We start from the raw sequence: 15,033 nt of genomic DNA, 5'->3' as shown, positions 1-15,033 counted from the left end.
CCAGATGGGGCCACAGGCTCAGGCTACGGCGGATCAAACAACAATTAGGTCAATTTGAATCTTTTATTGATGCCACAATTTCTTTTTTTATTGAAAACAAACAGCTGCCTCAGTCTTGCCAATCAGTTTTGTTGAGTTTATGTGATATATTTATTGCTTTTATTGGGCTACATTCTCTCAGTATTTCCAACTCAAACGCTCATTTGAGATGTAGGTTTCTACACAGAAATACTTTTTTGACTTAATCTTGTGATTTTCCTGTTTTTAAACTCCCCACATCTTCCTGGTTTTAGCAACATGTTTTTATTCTTCCTGTTTTGAAAGCATTTTGTGCTTCCAAAAGCGTGCTGCATTCAGGTACAAATGGGGCATTCGGCTGTCGAAACATCAAAACAACAACAAAGTTCTTCTTCACAAATATAAGCAGTCTTATTTAAAACTATCTAAACATTAACATTGACTGTTTCCAGGTTGTACAATCTATCTGTGCCTGCTTACACTTTAATTTATTGAAAAACAATTAATTACGTTTTAGTAAATTTAATTTCAGAAATAAAAAAATAAGTTTGCTGCTGGTTGATGTGAAATAAATGACATATTTTCTATTTTTCTTTATAGAAGCGTCCTGAAAACATACCAAACCGTGATTTTGTGTAATGTTGCACTTTGAATTTTCACAAATAATCACAAATTATACACAATTTCAAACCTCAACCCACCTGAGAAGTTTTGCCTCCTTAGTGATTTCTTTAATTTGTTTTTAAGTTGAATCTTTGCAACCCAATTAATTTGAATATCAAGAAAATATATTACCTGGATAAAAATAACAACTAAAACGACTATAAATTGTGCAGTTTTTGAACCTTTCGACACATGTAGAAACTATTCTTTCTGAATTTGCATCTGAGCTGTGAAACACATTTAACTTATAAAATGTGTTATTTTTTCACTTGCCTGGTTTGTTTTTGTTTGTTTTTATGCAACTGTACGTGGGAGGCTGTAAATATGAACTCAGAAATATTTAAATATGAGAATGATTACTATTCTGGAGAGATTTTTCTGAACGTTTTCATAGTGGCAAGAAAAAATTTGCAAAAGGGAAACTTTCTGTCAAATGGGATGATTAAGAAAAACATCTAAGATAATTTATTTGTTCTAGAAGAGGAGAAAAGGCTGAAATACAGCATTGTAAAGTTAAGATAAAGCCAGCAACAATAAAGACAAAAAACTACCGCAAATGATTAAATAGACATGGATCAAATTTTGTGCAAAGAAGCACTTTTACAGAATATTAATGTGCAAAAGAAAGGATGCTAACTTCAAATATAATTCATAAACAAATGTAAGGCTATGAATTTGGTGCCAGTTTTGTTTTTCTTCCCTCTTTTTGTGTGATGAGATGATTAACTTTAGTGTTTGGAGCTGTCAACTCGAAGGTTCTGGTGTTTTATCACCACAGCCAACTCTTCTTTGTTCTGATCTAATTCTCTGCGTTTGTTTTGCTCCGTTCTGCAGCTTGCCTCTTCAGGTACAATGTCCTGTCCCTCGTCTACCTCATCTATCTCCTGCTTCTTCCGCTCTTCCCAGAGCCGACAAGCACAACAATGCAAGGTAAGATCTGCTTTCATTTCTGCGTCAGGCTTCCAGGTTTTCACAGAGTTTCTAAAGGTGACCTGTTATGCTTCCTTGAACAGGTAAGAATAGATCTATTCAGCTTCTACGCATCACGCATCTGGAATAAACGTCCAGAAAACTGCAAAACAACTGAAACACTGAGTTCCTTTAGATTGAGACAAAATTACCCACCTGTTTAAAGTTGCTTTCTACCCACAATTACTGGAAGATTGACCAAAATATTTTATATGTATTGATGATTTTGATTGATAAAATATAGTTTATTGCTTTCTTAATTGATGACACTATTATGTTTTTATGACTTAACTTTTGTGATTCTAAGATATAACAAACATTGAACTGCCTTGTTGCTGAAATGCTGTACACAAACAAACTTAACTTGACTTATGGTCGATACAAAACATTTTAGTTGCATTTCTTTTGCACAAAATCATTCTTAGACAAGCAGATTTAAGTACAGTCTGTTCTTCCAGATTTTTTAGGGTCTTGTGTCACTTTAAATCCAAATAAGCTGTGACTCCACCTTGGTTGCTAGGTGACGGTCAGAGTTCTGCTGGGGTTGCTAGGTAACGGTGTAGCGCCTCTTGAATGTGATTTAATGGTCTGAATGATTTTCAAGCAACTTATTTCCCACACACCAAGAAACATGAACTTGCTGTCAAAAAAACAGATGTGTGGGTTATTGTTTTAGAAGCAGTTGAGACCCAAAATGGAAGTATGAAAACTTTCAAAAGGTGAATTTTGCATTATGGGTCCCTTTAAATGTTTAGATTTGGTTTGAATGTTGTCCTCTGTAACGCGAACCAGCCCTTTCCTGCAGGAGACGTGAATTTCCCTGTGACGAGGTTGGATTTGGCACACGGTTTAGCCCCGTGAAATGTAATATTGGTGAGTCCAGGCACGAGTCCATCTGTAATAACAAAAACGATCCGCTGTCAGGCAGATCTCAGATAAAACGCTTCGATCCGACAGTTCAAGATCTGAAGTCTGCTTGATGAAAACGGACACTTCAAGCTCTCTCCTTCTTCTGTTTAGTTTTATTTAGCAAATCCAATAAATGTGTACATTTAAAGATCACAATTGGTTAATTCAGTCCATGTGAAGGGCTGATCTTAAACATTTTGGTCTTTAAAGCTGCTACATCAACATTTCAGGGCTGTAGGTATTCACCGGCTGCAGAAGTATGAATCACAATGGACTTCTGCGGTTTTTGAGAAGTGACTGAGGTGACTGTTCTCCTCACAGATGATAAATGTGGGATTGCAGCCGCTGGCCCTCCACCGCAAAATACTAAACAGCACACCTCCCAGACCTCCACAGCAATAACACGGGTTTCTGGAGGAGACCGCATGCAGTGTTTAATAATACATAAAACCATATTGGCGGAGGAGGAGGGAGTAGCATGCAGTCCGAGGTTCGTCTCCGCGTCTCCAGCTGAAATAACAGGCAGGAAGTAAAGGGAGGAAGAGAAACGAGAGMAAGTGGACCACTTACAACCTCATCAATAGTTAAAGAGAAAAGGCTTCTAGTAAAGCTGGATGCTCACCTGTCTAATAGCTGTTGACTTCAAGAGTAGCTGAACATAAACATCAGTAGTCATATAGTCAGTTTATAGTAATTTTGTTTGTTTTGTTTTTTTGGAAAAGAATAAATAATTTTATTGTCCCACAGTTGGGGGGAAATTAAGATGCAACAGCAGCAAGRAATTTAGGTTTACAGAAAGATAAAAAAAACTGTTAAAAGTATATATAAATATACACACAGACATAAATACAGCTCTGTAAAAAATGAAGAGCCCACTGCACTGAACTCCATTGAAAATCTCCTGGTTATTCCACTTTATTTCTGAACTCTACCTGAGTTAAAAGATTAATATTGTTGTTTCTAAATTAATATGAACTTTTTTTGCATTGTTTGATGTCTGAAAGCTCTGCTTCTTTCCCGTTATTTTGACCATTTCTCATTTTCTGCWAATAAATGCTAAATTTTTGCTTGGAATTCCAGAGATGTGTTGACAATAGTTCATAGAATAAAAAAACAATGTTCATTTTACTTAAACATATGCCTATAAAGAGTAAAATCAAAGAAACTGATCATTTTAAGTGGCCTCCTAAGTTTCCCAGAGCTTTATATATGTATAGTGTAACCCTTYGTTTCAGCTCCAATAGGTTGACTTTACGACAGACACATTGAGCTTCACTGTATTTATTCCAACAAAAACAGGAAATAAAGTTTGTGGTTAACATCAGTTCAGCAGCTTCTGCCTCTATACAATAAAATACAATAAATAACCCTAAACAAACTACAAAGCATTAACTCCCAGTGAGTAGTTAACAACAGTTAGCAGTTTTAAAATTAAAAAACTATCTTTGCTTGATCAAAATGAAGAGGTATTAAGATATTTACTCTTCACAACCTCTACAGAAATCCCACTACAAAAAAATCTGAAATGCCCCTTCAATACTTTTTCAATTTGTTTTTCTTTTCAGACAAATTTTATTTAATGAGGTCTAAATCGGATCAAAAAACCCAAACCAAATAAACTGGTGTTTCTTTGTTTTCCTATAAAACTAAAATAGAAAAGCTTAACTATTGACAGATTTAAATAAAGATGACTTTTGAAAACCAAAGCAGAGTTCTGTTAAAAGCCAAGCCACAAAGGCAAAAGTCACTCAGAAAAAAAACAGTGTTGTAAAACTAATATAAATACTCTGCGGATCACCTCATGTCATACAATAAAAAACATAGTCTTTTGTTTACTATTCAACACAATTAGCCTGAGGTAGACTACATTTCCCCTTTACATGTATTTTTATTAGATGTATTTATTGTGGAAGTGATTCACCGGCCCAGTCCAGATCACAAAAACAGCAGCAGTAAAAACACCCAGAGCGTTGGAAAGCGTGACATACTGATCGGGTTCAGCCGGTCCGGACTTGTATCCCATCTGTCTCTGGCTCAGCTGTCTGTCATCAGGGACGGCCCGCAGGATGACAGACGCCGCTGGGAGGAAGGTACAGCAAACAGGACCACAGTCGGGGAAACACTTCTGACTGGAAACGGCTGTGATGTCAGCCTTGCACAATAAACTCTGGATTTTAGCTAAATATTTGTTTTTAAAAACTATAATCTCTTGTCATAATCACCACAGATTGAAGGATTTTTTTGTAGTATTGAAGCTACACATGACTTATTTGTGTCTTTTATTTCCGTGGGAATTGTGGTTTTCTTTTCTGTCAAATCTCTGTGGAGTTAAAAGTGAGGCCATAAAATTGGGCTCAAAATGTTCAACTTGGATAAAACAATTGAAACTATTGTTGAAACCACACACAAAAAAAAATAAAAATAAAGCTGAAAAATATTTATGTCTTCCGTTTCAAATTTCAGCTGTCATCCACAGCTTTGAAAATATCCTAAAACTACAAGTTTCTTCCGTGGACCTATAATGCAAAATTCACTTTTTATCTGTTTTTATACTTCAACTTCTACTGCTTCTGTAAACAGTGTTTAAAAAATGCTCATAAGTTTTTTTTGGCAATAAGTTAATGTATTTTGGTGTCTGGAAAATTTCCCATTTCAAAAACCTTAAGTCACACTGAGCCCATCCCGTTACCTAGCAACCCAAGCGGAGGTCCAGCAAGTTTGTTCAGCTGGTTTTACTTCTGCATGTGCTGTACAATGGCTGCTGGAAAAGACTAGTGTTGAGTGGTGACTTAACCGTCCAGAAGTCAGTTACTACATTCTTGTTGGTTATGCGGGAGGCTCTACTAATGCTTTTTAAAGATGTASAGTTGTATAACTGCGTATCTGTTTGCCACCTTTTTCAAGTGAGAGTGTAAACGTTGAATTGGCGGGCGTGTCCAGCAGCAGCTTAATTGGATTTAAAGTGACAGAGACCCTAAAACAGTTCATTCTGAAAAGAGCTCAAAATAAGCAGAACTCAGCAGACTAAAATATCATATAAGGAAATCTCATTATCTACGGATGATTTTATTCAAAACATGTAATGAAGATGTTTTGTATAGTTGATAGACCTGACCTGTTAATGGATCACCTTAAACAAACTTTATGGCACCAATTTACCTCCATAAATCCCAGCAGAACAGAGAGAGGATCCCGCCCATAGACTGCAATATTAGTTGAAATGTCAGGATTTGTAAATTCATATCTTCTAGATTTTTTCCCAAAACCAATTGTGGTTTTCAAGGAGTGGCTGTTTGTTCAGACATTTAAATCCTGTGTGATTTTCGCTTGTCTCTACTGTTGATGTAGACTCTGTATTTTAAGTCTGGCATTTTAAAGACAAAAAAATATATATATTTATACAATAGCATAATTACAAAATAAGTCAAGGCAGAAGAAAAGACGCATTTCCAAATAAAATGTATGAAACTAATGCTTACCGTAGAAAATGCACATACTGATAATATATAATGTATTTTTTTCTTTTTTTCACCTAATCAATCAATCACGTTATGAGCACATTTCAGCTAYACGGCAGTTCCAAGTTGCTTTACATCATAAAAAYACACAAAAAAGAAACAACTGGCCCAGAAGATGGAAAATAACGTTTAAAAAACAAAGCTTGTGTATCAACAAGAGGTSTCACCTCAACATAAATTGTAGGTGTGTTTCTGTGTTTCATACATTTTTGGTTAAAACYTGTTTGCTCCTCATTATGTGAAGTTGCTGGCAGTGGGTAAAGTGTCTGGAAATGTTGCACAAGTAAGAGTAGCAATAATTTATACTTCATAATAACATTACTCAAGTAAAAGTAAAACGTACAGTGTAGTAAAACTACTCCTATCTTTCCACAAAAGTTGCTTTTAATTAATTATTTCTAATGAGCTTTAAAATCCTTAGTGTCAAAATTTACTGGGTATTGTTTTTGTTTTCCTATATTTTGGATGTTACMAGCATGATAAAAAAGTAAGRGATGAAGACACAGCCCACTCTGTTTCAATTATTTTGGGATTTAAGTGAATTTAATGCTGCGTTTTGATGGTCTGTTTCATTTCGCCTGCTGATCCTAAAGGACGAGCAGCAGTCAAATCTGTTGGGCTAATTTAAACCAAATGTTTGGCATGAATAATTCATTAAATTTAAAGTTGTCCTTTAAAAAGCCACAACAGTTCAGTTTGCCCTCCAGGACGTGTCAGTTTCTGAGGCTTTAGAGACAACTTGTTTGGATATTAACTCTGGTTTTAACTGTGCTATTTGACTTCCAGATATTTAATTCTCGATGGAGAGGAACAAAATGTGAACTATTACTCTAATACACTTTTAAGACCCTTACATGAGACATCCTGTGCCTTGTTAAATGAATACCAACATGACTGATTCACTAAGAGAAGCTTTCCTGTGTATATTTTTGATGAGTGTTTTTGTGGATTTATTGTGTTTATGTTTACCCCAGTTTTGCTTTTTAAATCCCRTTTGTTAAGTTTTTCTGACATTAACAGCACTTTTTTCTCCACTTTGTTAAACCTGGCACAGAATTTTTAATTTGAGACAAATTGCATTAAAACCCATTTATTTCCCTGAAGACTATGGAGTTATATTAGGCTTGAGTGCTGTCAACTGAAGCAGTTCTCAGTGTGATGATGGAGGAGGAGCAACTGAACAATGGCTTCTGTTRGGAAGCTTATAAAACGTCTTCTCAGGGGAAACCAGAGCGCCGGACACAGAACCAAAACTGTTCTGGAGCTGCAAGGAAAGATGGAGCAGAAACGAGCCCAGAGGCGCTGGAGCAGATTTAGAAATCAACAAAGACTCACTGGTTTTACTGGTTCCACTGGTTTCATTAAAGGTGATGGAAATCAAAAATAAAATGGGAAAATGGCGTCCATCCATCCATCCATCCATCCAATCCGTCTGTCCATCCAATCATCCATCCATCCATTCATTCGTCAGTCCGTAAATCTCCATCCATCCATCCATCCATCCATCCATCCATCCATCCATCCATCCATCCATCCATCCATCCATCCATCCATCCATCCGTTCATTCGTCAGTCCGTAAATCTGTCCGTCCGTCCATCTATCCATCCATCCATCTATCCATCCGTTCCTTCATCCATCCATCTGTTCATCCCTCCCTCCCTCAGTACCTCTGAACTCTGTANCATCCATCCATCTGTTCATCCCTCCCTCCCTCAGTACCTCTGAACTCTGTAAATGTGATTTTTGGAACGTTTCTCTGTAGGTTTGTAGAGTTTCTGGAAGCTGTGCTCAGTGGTGGAGCCTCCATTTACTCAGGATATTGCACAGCAGCACAGTAAAACTCCGCCATGCGGATGCTGTAAACTTAATGAGAAGAAAACAGTGCCACGTTATTAACCGCTGGATCGCAGAGAGCAGATATGTACGATCATCTAATCAGGGTAAATCATCAGCTCAAACAGAAGGCTTAAACTTTTTCAGAATTATCAAAAAATATTAACATAAATGAACTTTTCATTTGGTTTGAACGGCTCTCTGCTCRGAAATTATCCCAAATACCTGTAGGTGCACCATAAAGCAGCCATGTGTTGAGCAGCTGTGGCGGCTCCCTCCCCCACGTTCTTTACCTGCAGTAATCAGGGAAGAAACAAAGTCATTCAACATATTTACACTACAGAAATACAGAAACTTACCAAGTWTTTCTKGTCTAGTTTCTAGTGGAAATATCTTATTACACTTGAAATACGACAAAACTTAACTTCCAGGTAACTTTTCAACAAGATATAAAAGCTTGTTTTAAGTCAATAAATGTTTAATATTGATGAAAAAATACAAGTTCCTACGGCAGATTACTTCACTTATAGCTTGGGGAAAATGTCTTGCTATAAGAGAAATTGTCTTCCAATGTAGTTGGTACTTTTTCCATCAATATTAAGAAATATTTTTTCCTAAATAATTTCTTACAAGTTACTTGCAAGTTAGCTTTGTCTCAGTTCAAGTGTGTTAAGATATTTGCACTAGAAACTAGACAAAAATGCCTATTAAGTAACTTAGCAGCAAGAAATGAAGCTTGTTTTCTGTCCATAATTCATTAAWACTGATTTTTAAAAAGTTCTGGTTCCACTGCACTCTAAGAAATAATCCTGTAAATTTACAGTCAAATACTGGCAGACGTTTAATGTAAATGCACAGTCGCTGTACCGTAATTAATTTTACCGTTCTTTCAAAAGAACGGAAATTTTTCGATCGGCCACCATAAAATTTCACATACACAAAAGAGGATGCAATAAGTAACCTTCAGAACAGAATTTTTATTTAAAAGCATCACTGTGCCTCAAACCAGATATATATTTCCAGTATGTTCAAACATTCAAAACAAATAACACATAACCATTCCTCATAGAACTAGTAAAAAAAATAGGCCTTCAAAGTCGAGATGTAGTTTCACCAACACTGGAATAAAAATGTAAKACTTTCAGTTTACAGCGAGATAAACTGGGTTTAACTCATTAATTTCTACAATCTTATGAACATAAAAACATAGTTCTTACTTTACTTTACTTTATTAGATACAGATGAAGGCACCGTCCAACATGGAAAAAGAAAAGACRATACAATTTAGATCCTAAATGATATAGAAGCAGAAATATTTCAAAGCAAAGAAAAGRACAACAACTAAYCTGAAAGAGATGCCACTCAAAGTCCGTCAGGTTTTTGATGAGGGTGGAAACCTGAACATTCACTGTCTGCTTTTTCTTTCCTGTCTTTTTGGATACCATCTTCCCATGACCAGCTTTTGTGCCCCTTTCTGGGTTAATCCCAATGAAGCGACTAAAAAACGATCAAAAATGGGAAAATTCCTGAGAATATAAATGGTGTGGCATTCTGAAGACGGCAGGTACAATATATATATATATAAAGCCGTTTTTAATTATGTAAAGAGAAAACATCAACTTTGTCAAAGGTTAATCATAACCTGCTTTTAAACCATGTCATTGTATTTTGCTCRTTGTAAAAAAATCATAGGAGTGGTTTTACCGTTGAATGAACTCCAGAGTCTTRGCTGCCTCATGTTGATACTGGAAGTTGAAGATGTAGATGAGGAAGATGGACAACGCTGTCCTGTCTGGAATGTCRGCTGGACCCTCTCAAAGACAATATGGCCTTCTATGCTGACCATGCAGAAAGCTGCTTGCCATAGGGACTGTAATAAACCAAGTCCTTAATTGGAAGAACATAAAACAAATCCTCTTATTGCTACAGTATGCATTTAAATGATCATCATAAAGACTGCCCACTCTGCCAGGTAAAATAAAAGCAAGGATATTCATCTCCTCACTTGTCATGCAAAAGTCCCATCAATGTTGAAAACTGTAGGCTGTACAGAAGTTGTAGAGGAATTCATGGTACTTTACACTGAAGGTGAAGTGTGCTCTGAAAGTTCATCAAAAGCTTCCTTGGATGATCTTGTGATCACTGATGGTGAAGTGTCTTTGGTGCTGCTCTTGTTTTCACCAACATGCAGGAGGAAGGGCTGTCCTGGTTTCACAGCAATGAGGAAGGCGTCAACACTGGCTTGCATCTTTGACATAATGATAAGACGACGAATAATAAAAATTATTAAATTTATTTAGCAGCACAGCTACATTCAGATAGAAAACAAAGCCAATGAGAAAGTGTTTCTACAAAGAAGTAGGATCATTAGAATAACCACATACCTGCACTTATCTGACAACATGGTCCACAGCTTGACGTGAGCCGTTTTGGATTCTGCCACACACCTGAATTGTATCTCTGGGTGATTAACAGGCTTTTGCAGTACTTGATGGTCATGCAATCATTTGAATCAGCTGTTCTGGAATCGAGGCACATCTAAAACATGCAGAGCAGGGGGGAGCGAGGACCGGAGTTGAGAAACACTGACATAAAGCGTAAAAATGTCTGAAATAATTACCATGAACACAACTCAGACATTAGGCATTATAGAAATTGGTCAGCTTATAGAAACATTCTGAAAGCATTTCTTCTGCCAACCTGTCAGAAGGAATGTGTTGAAGTCATCATAACAGGCTTCAACACCAACATGACATACTAATGAAGAAAAAAAGAGGCAGCCAATATGTCAATATTTATTGTATGTATAGAGACAAAAACATTTTGGACTGGACTTGAGCACACCTGTATTAAACAGTCGTATACACCGTGATATCCAAACAAATAAACTTACATTAAGCATAAGTCAATACTCCTGCGCAAACAGAAAGTAAATACATTCATAAAAAAATAATCAAAAACATGATAATCTTAACATGGAACTTACCTTGTTATGATTAGCTCCAGACAAGATGCCGGGCAAACATGTCATGTCACAGAAACACCATCTTCCTATTGTTGTTAGTTTTACTGGCGATTGGCAACAAACTGTTGGTAGCTTTACCACCACTTACTGGTACGGAGTGTGGTTCGAGGAAACACCATCTCTTTAGGGAAACTGACAATTCTATCTTAGAATTTGACTAAAGTGTTTAATTAATACTGTATTTTAATATAAAACACCAACACTGGTAATCTAACACTTTTGATTATGCTCTGCAGATTTCGATTAATTCCCTAAAAGAGTTGTTATGGAAAGTATTTTTTCCTTCCGTTTAATATTGAACCTAAATGCTGGTTCTCTAAGATGCAAATACAAGTAAAATGTCTTGCCTAGGAAAAAAACTGCATTGTATAGAGATCTGCCGATCAGGTTTTTTTCTGCTGATTCTGATTCCGATCACCCATGAGGGCCGATCACCGATACAGATTACGTAATTATTTTTTTAAAATCATAAGCACTACGTTTACATTATGTGGAAAAAGGAACCATGAATTCACGTTAATTTAGATAAAAGCTTTTGAAGAGCTTTTTCCAAGAAAAAAACCAAAACAAAACAAAACAGGCATTGTGCAAATTGTACTGCTATCAGTAATATCTTTAACAGACTGATAACACATGAAGGCTCTGAAGAGGCTAAATAATGTAAAGAGTCAAAATAAAACCTCTCAACATTGCCAAAAAATTCAAGTATAAAACTTAACATTCAAAGGCAAATACAGGATCCATTACAATAAACAATCCAGAGTTACTGAATGAAAACTTCCTGATAGCATGGCGGCTAGCTGATTACTGCTAGTTCTGAGTGGCCGTTTCTGACTGAGCGGCGTAATTATGCAGAACAGGGAGGAGATCGATTCTTTTTTCAGAGATTATCTGCCTCATGTTAGGACAGAGAAAGTTTTAATACGTATGTAAAATGTATTTTTTTAGGTTAGATGCTGCAACTTTAAACAGAGGTTCGGTGTGAGAGTCACTACCAGGTGGAGCAGAAGCGCGTAGCAGCGGTTCAACAGCGAGAGCAGAACCAGCGTCTTACACTTAAATAATTTTGCGGGTTATTTGTTTAGCTTTCTGACCGTCATGCTAATCCGGGTGACTGTTTGTAGCTGTGCGCTGCTTTACCTGCTATTGGATCCCCCATATGTCATTTTTACTGCAGTGAGCCTCGATGTAGCCAAACTCCGTCAAGTATGGCATTGTTTTTATGCCATATTAGATTCGTCGTGTAGATTCAGTTTGACGTGCTTCACYCTACGTGCTTCAATTTTACTCCGCAGCACGCAAACTTCCCCAGTCACTCAGTGCGTTATAGTTCCACATTGCTTAGGATTTGTTGGCGTTTGAGCAGTGTGAAGGAAAGAAGAGACCAGCTGCACAGGCAGGCTGCGAAATGAGATGCAGGTGATCGGTTTGTGTGATCGGCAACAAGAGACCGTGATCGGCGATCACCGATCATACACTTTTTCACGGAAATCAGCTGATTATGATCGGTGGCCGATCGATCGGCACACCTCTAGTATTGTACAATCATTTTACGGTAGTTTACTGCCAGTCGTCAGTCTAGATTGTGACAACAGAAGAAGACATCAATTTAGCAATATTCTACCGTATTTTCTAATAACAGTATGTTACTGCTAGAATTCTACTGTAAATTTACAGCCATTTCTAAGAGTATGGCAGATTATCCATAACATGGGAAACCATATTGCTATAAGTGAAATAATCTACCAATGGAATTAGTAGTTTTTAAATTAACATTAAGAAATTAGTGATTTAAAACAACCTCTTATATCTTGCTGAAGTTACTTGGAAGTTATAAGATATTTGCATTGGGAACTACACAATAAATGCTTGTTCAAACGTTGTTTTTACAGTGTAGGTGTTTAAAAACAAAACCTCAAGTGGTGACATCAGTCACCAAAACCAGAAGCCAAATCAGTGGTGAATAAAAGTCGGTTCTGCTTTTCTGACAGCGAATCAGAGACGTAAAGGCCTTGCGGTCCACCAGAATGTTTATTTAGTTTCTCTCAGTCGTGCCAGCTTTTTGCCAGGATATGTTTTGTGATTATCTGTAAAATCCCTCCCAGTTGCTGCCGTCTCAGTGTAAAGCACATTATATCAATAGAAACCAGCTGCACATTTTTAATGCATTCCTCAAAAACTGCTGTTTAAAAACGGAGAAATACCAATAATTTTTTTTTTTTTTAAAGGAAATTCTTGCATGACCGTGTTGAACTCACTGTACTCCTTCTTCCTGTTTAGGCCACACAGGGCGTCTGCTGCAGTCCCTCTGCTTCACCAGTATGTCCTTCCTGCTGCTGCACATCATCTATCAGATTACCGTCAACAGCCTCCTGGCCGGCAACTCCATCTCTTCCAACTTCAGCTGTGAGTACACTGCAGCCTTTGTGGTCGAAGCTTTAAGGCAGAGCGCCGTTGTGTGCAGAGGAACCGAAGCACTTGGAATAACCTGAGAACGGACCTGAGAGATGCACTGCAAAAACACAAAATTTTACCAAGTATTTTTGGTCTAGTTTCAAGTGTAAATATTTTAGTACACTTAAATTAAGACAAAACTAACTTACAAGGAACTTTTCAGCAAAACATAGTAGCTTGTTTTTAGTCAGTAGTTCCTTAATATTAATTTTAATAGGATTTTCTTGCATTATAATCAGACATTATCACCTTGTTAAAAGTGAAAAGTCTTTTGAACTAATACTTTTTCACCAACATTAAGGAATTATTGACTAAAAACAACTAACACCTTGCTGAAAGGTTCTTTGTATGTTGGTTTAGTTTTAAATTGAAGTGTGMTAAAATATTTACACTAAAAAGTAGACAAAAATATTTGGTAAGATTTTGAGTTYAATTCAAAAATACTTTATTGATCCCAAAGGGAAATGAAATACTTTCAATTACTTTTTTTGCAGTGAAGGAATTATTTTCTCTAAACAATTTTGCTGAAAAGTTACTTATAAATTAGTTGTGTTTTATTTCAAGTGTAATAAGACATTTGCATTAGAAACCACACAAAAATACTTGGTAAGATTTTGTGTTTTTGCAGTGTGAAGGTCCCTCCCTTGCTCTTGTCTGTCTGAAAGAGAGATGAGAAAACATCTTAGTTTGATAAACTACAGATCCGTCTGGTATTTACATTTTCCGACAGTAACACAAAAGCAGAGCCGATGCTTTAATTCAGGCTGAACTGCTTCCAGATATTGGTGGTTTGTGTCCCTGAATGGAGGAAATCTGCAGCTTTGCCATGTGTTTCTTCATGTCAGACATGTGTGTCTCATTAATCCTGCAAGCTGGTTTCTGTTTGAACTCTGACCTCTGCAACTGAAGGTGGAGCTTTTTCACAGCCTGAAGCAAAAAAAAAAAGTGTTCATATTTCTTAGAAATATGCCCAATGCTTTTATATTTTCTTGAATTTTCTACAACTTTTGTTATGAAAGTTTTAATTTACCACAACCTAAACTGTAGTTTCTGTGTTATGCAGGTTGATTTAAAAACATACAAGTAACTTACTTTCTAAAATGCTTTTGTAACACTTTGAAACTGATAACTGTTCCTGGAAAGTAACTGAGGTTATTGGCCATAACATCAATATTTACATTGGATATTGACATATTGATATCTGTCYAAATGTTCGCCCTGGTGCAGCCCTAATTTCTTTTGTTGGTTGTAGGTGTTGGCTTCTGTTTAATGTAATTGCAGAATTTCTCGTTTGCAGCACTGTTTTTTTTTTTTTTTTTGCTTTTGTTTGTGTGTTTTGGAGTTGGCATCATTCATGTGTTTATAGGATTTTTTTTTGTCATTTGTTATATATTTAAAGTTTATAACACAGCCAATTAAATTAACACTGTATAATTTATTTGGAAGAGTTGATTTAGGGGAAGGGGCACACAGTGGCGCAGTTGGTAGAGCTGTTGCCTTGCAGCAAGAAGGTTCTGGGTTCGATTCCCAGCCCCGGTCTTTCTGCATGGAGTTTGCATGTTCTCCCTGTGCATGCGTGGGTTTTCTCMGGGTACTCCGTTTTCCTCCCACTGTCCAAAAATATGACTGTCAGGTTAATTGGT

At 36.6% G+C, this 15,033-nt stretch overlaps 1 protein-coding gene across 5 annotated transcripts in view; it reads left to right on the top strand.

The window, feature by feature from the left end:
- piezo2b (piezo-type mechanosensitive ion channel component 2b) overlaps positions 1-15,033 on the top strand; it is a 124,023-nt gene that overhangs the window by 14,206 nt on the left and 94,784 nt on the right. For all 5 annotated transcript variants that reach the window (XM_008434600.2, XM_008434601.2, XM_008434602.2 and 2 more), the window contains exons 2-3: positions 1,516-1,611; positions 13,217-13,342. In XM_008434600.2, the coding sequence (XP_008432822.1) occupies positions 1,516-1,611; positions 13,217-13,342 (222 nt within the window). The remainder of the gene's footprint in view (positions 1-1,515; positions 1,612-13,216; positions 13,343-15,033) is intronic.

The sequence above is a fragment of the Poecilia reticulata genome, linkage group LG17 (assembly GCF_000633615.1).
Source record: "Poecilia reticulata strain Guanapo linkage group LG17, Guppy_female_1.0+MT, whole genome shotgun sequence".
In the NCBI taxonomy this organism is placed as follows: domain Eukaryota; kingdom Metazoa; phylum Chordata; class Actinopteri; order Cyprinodontiformes; family Poeciliidae; genus Poecilia; species Poecilia reticulata.
Note: the sequence above shows the minus strand (reverse complement) of the source record. Positions and strands in the feature narration are given on the sequence as shown.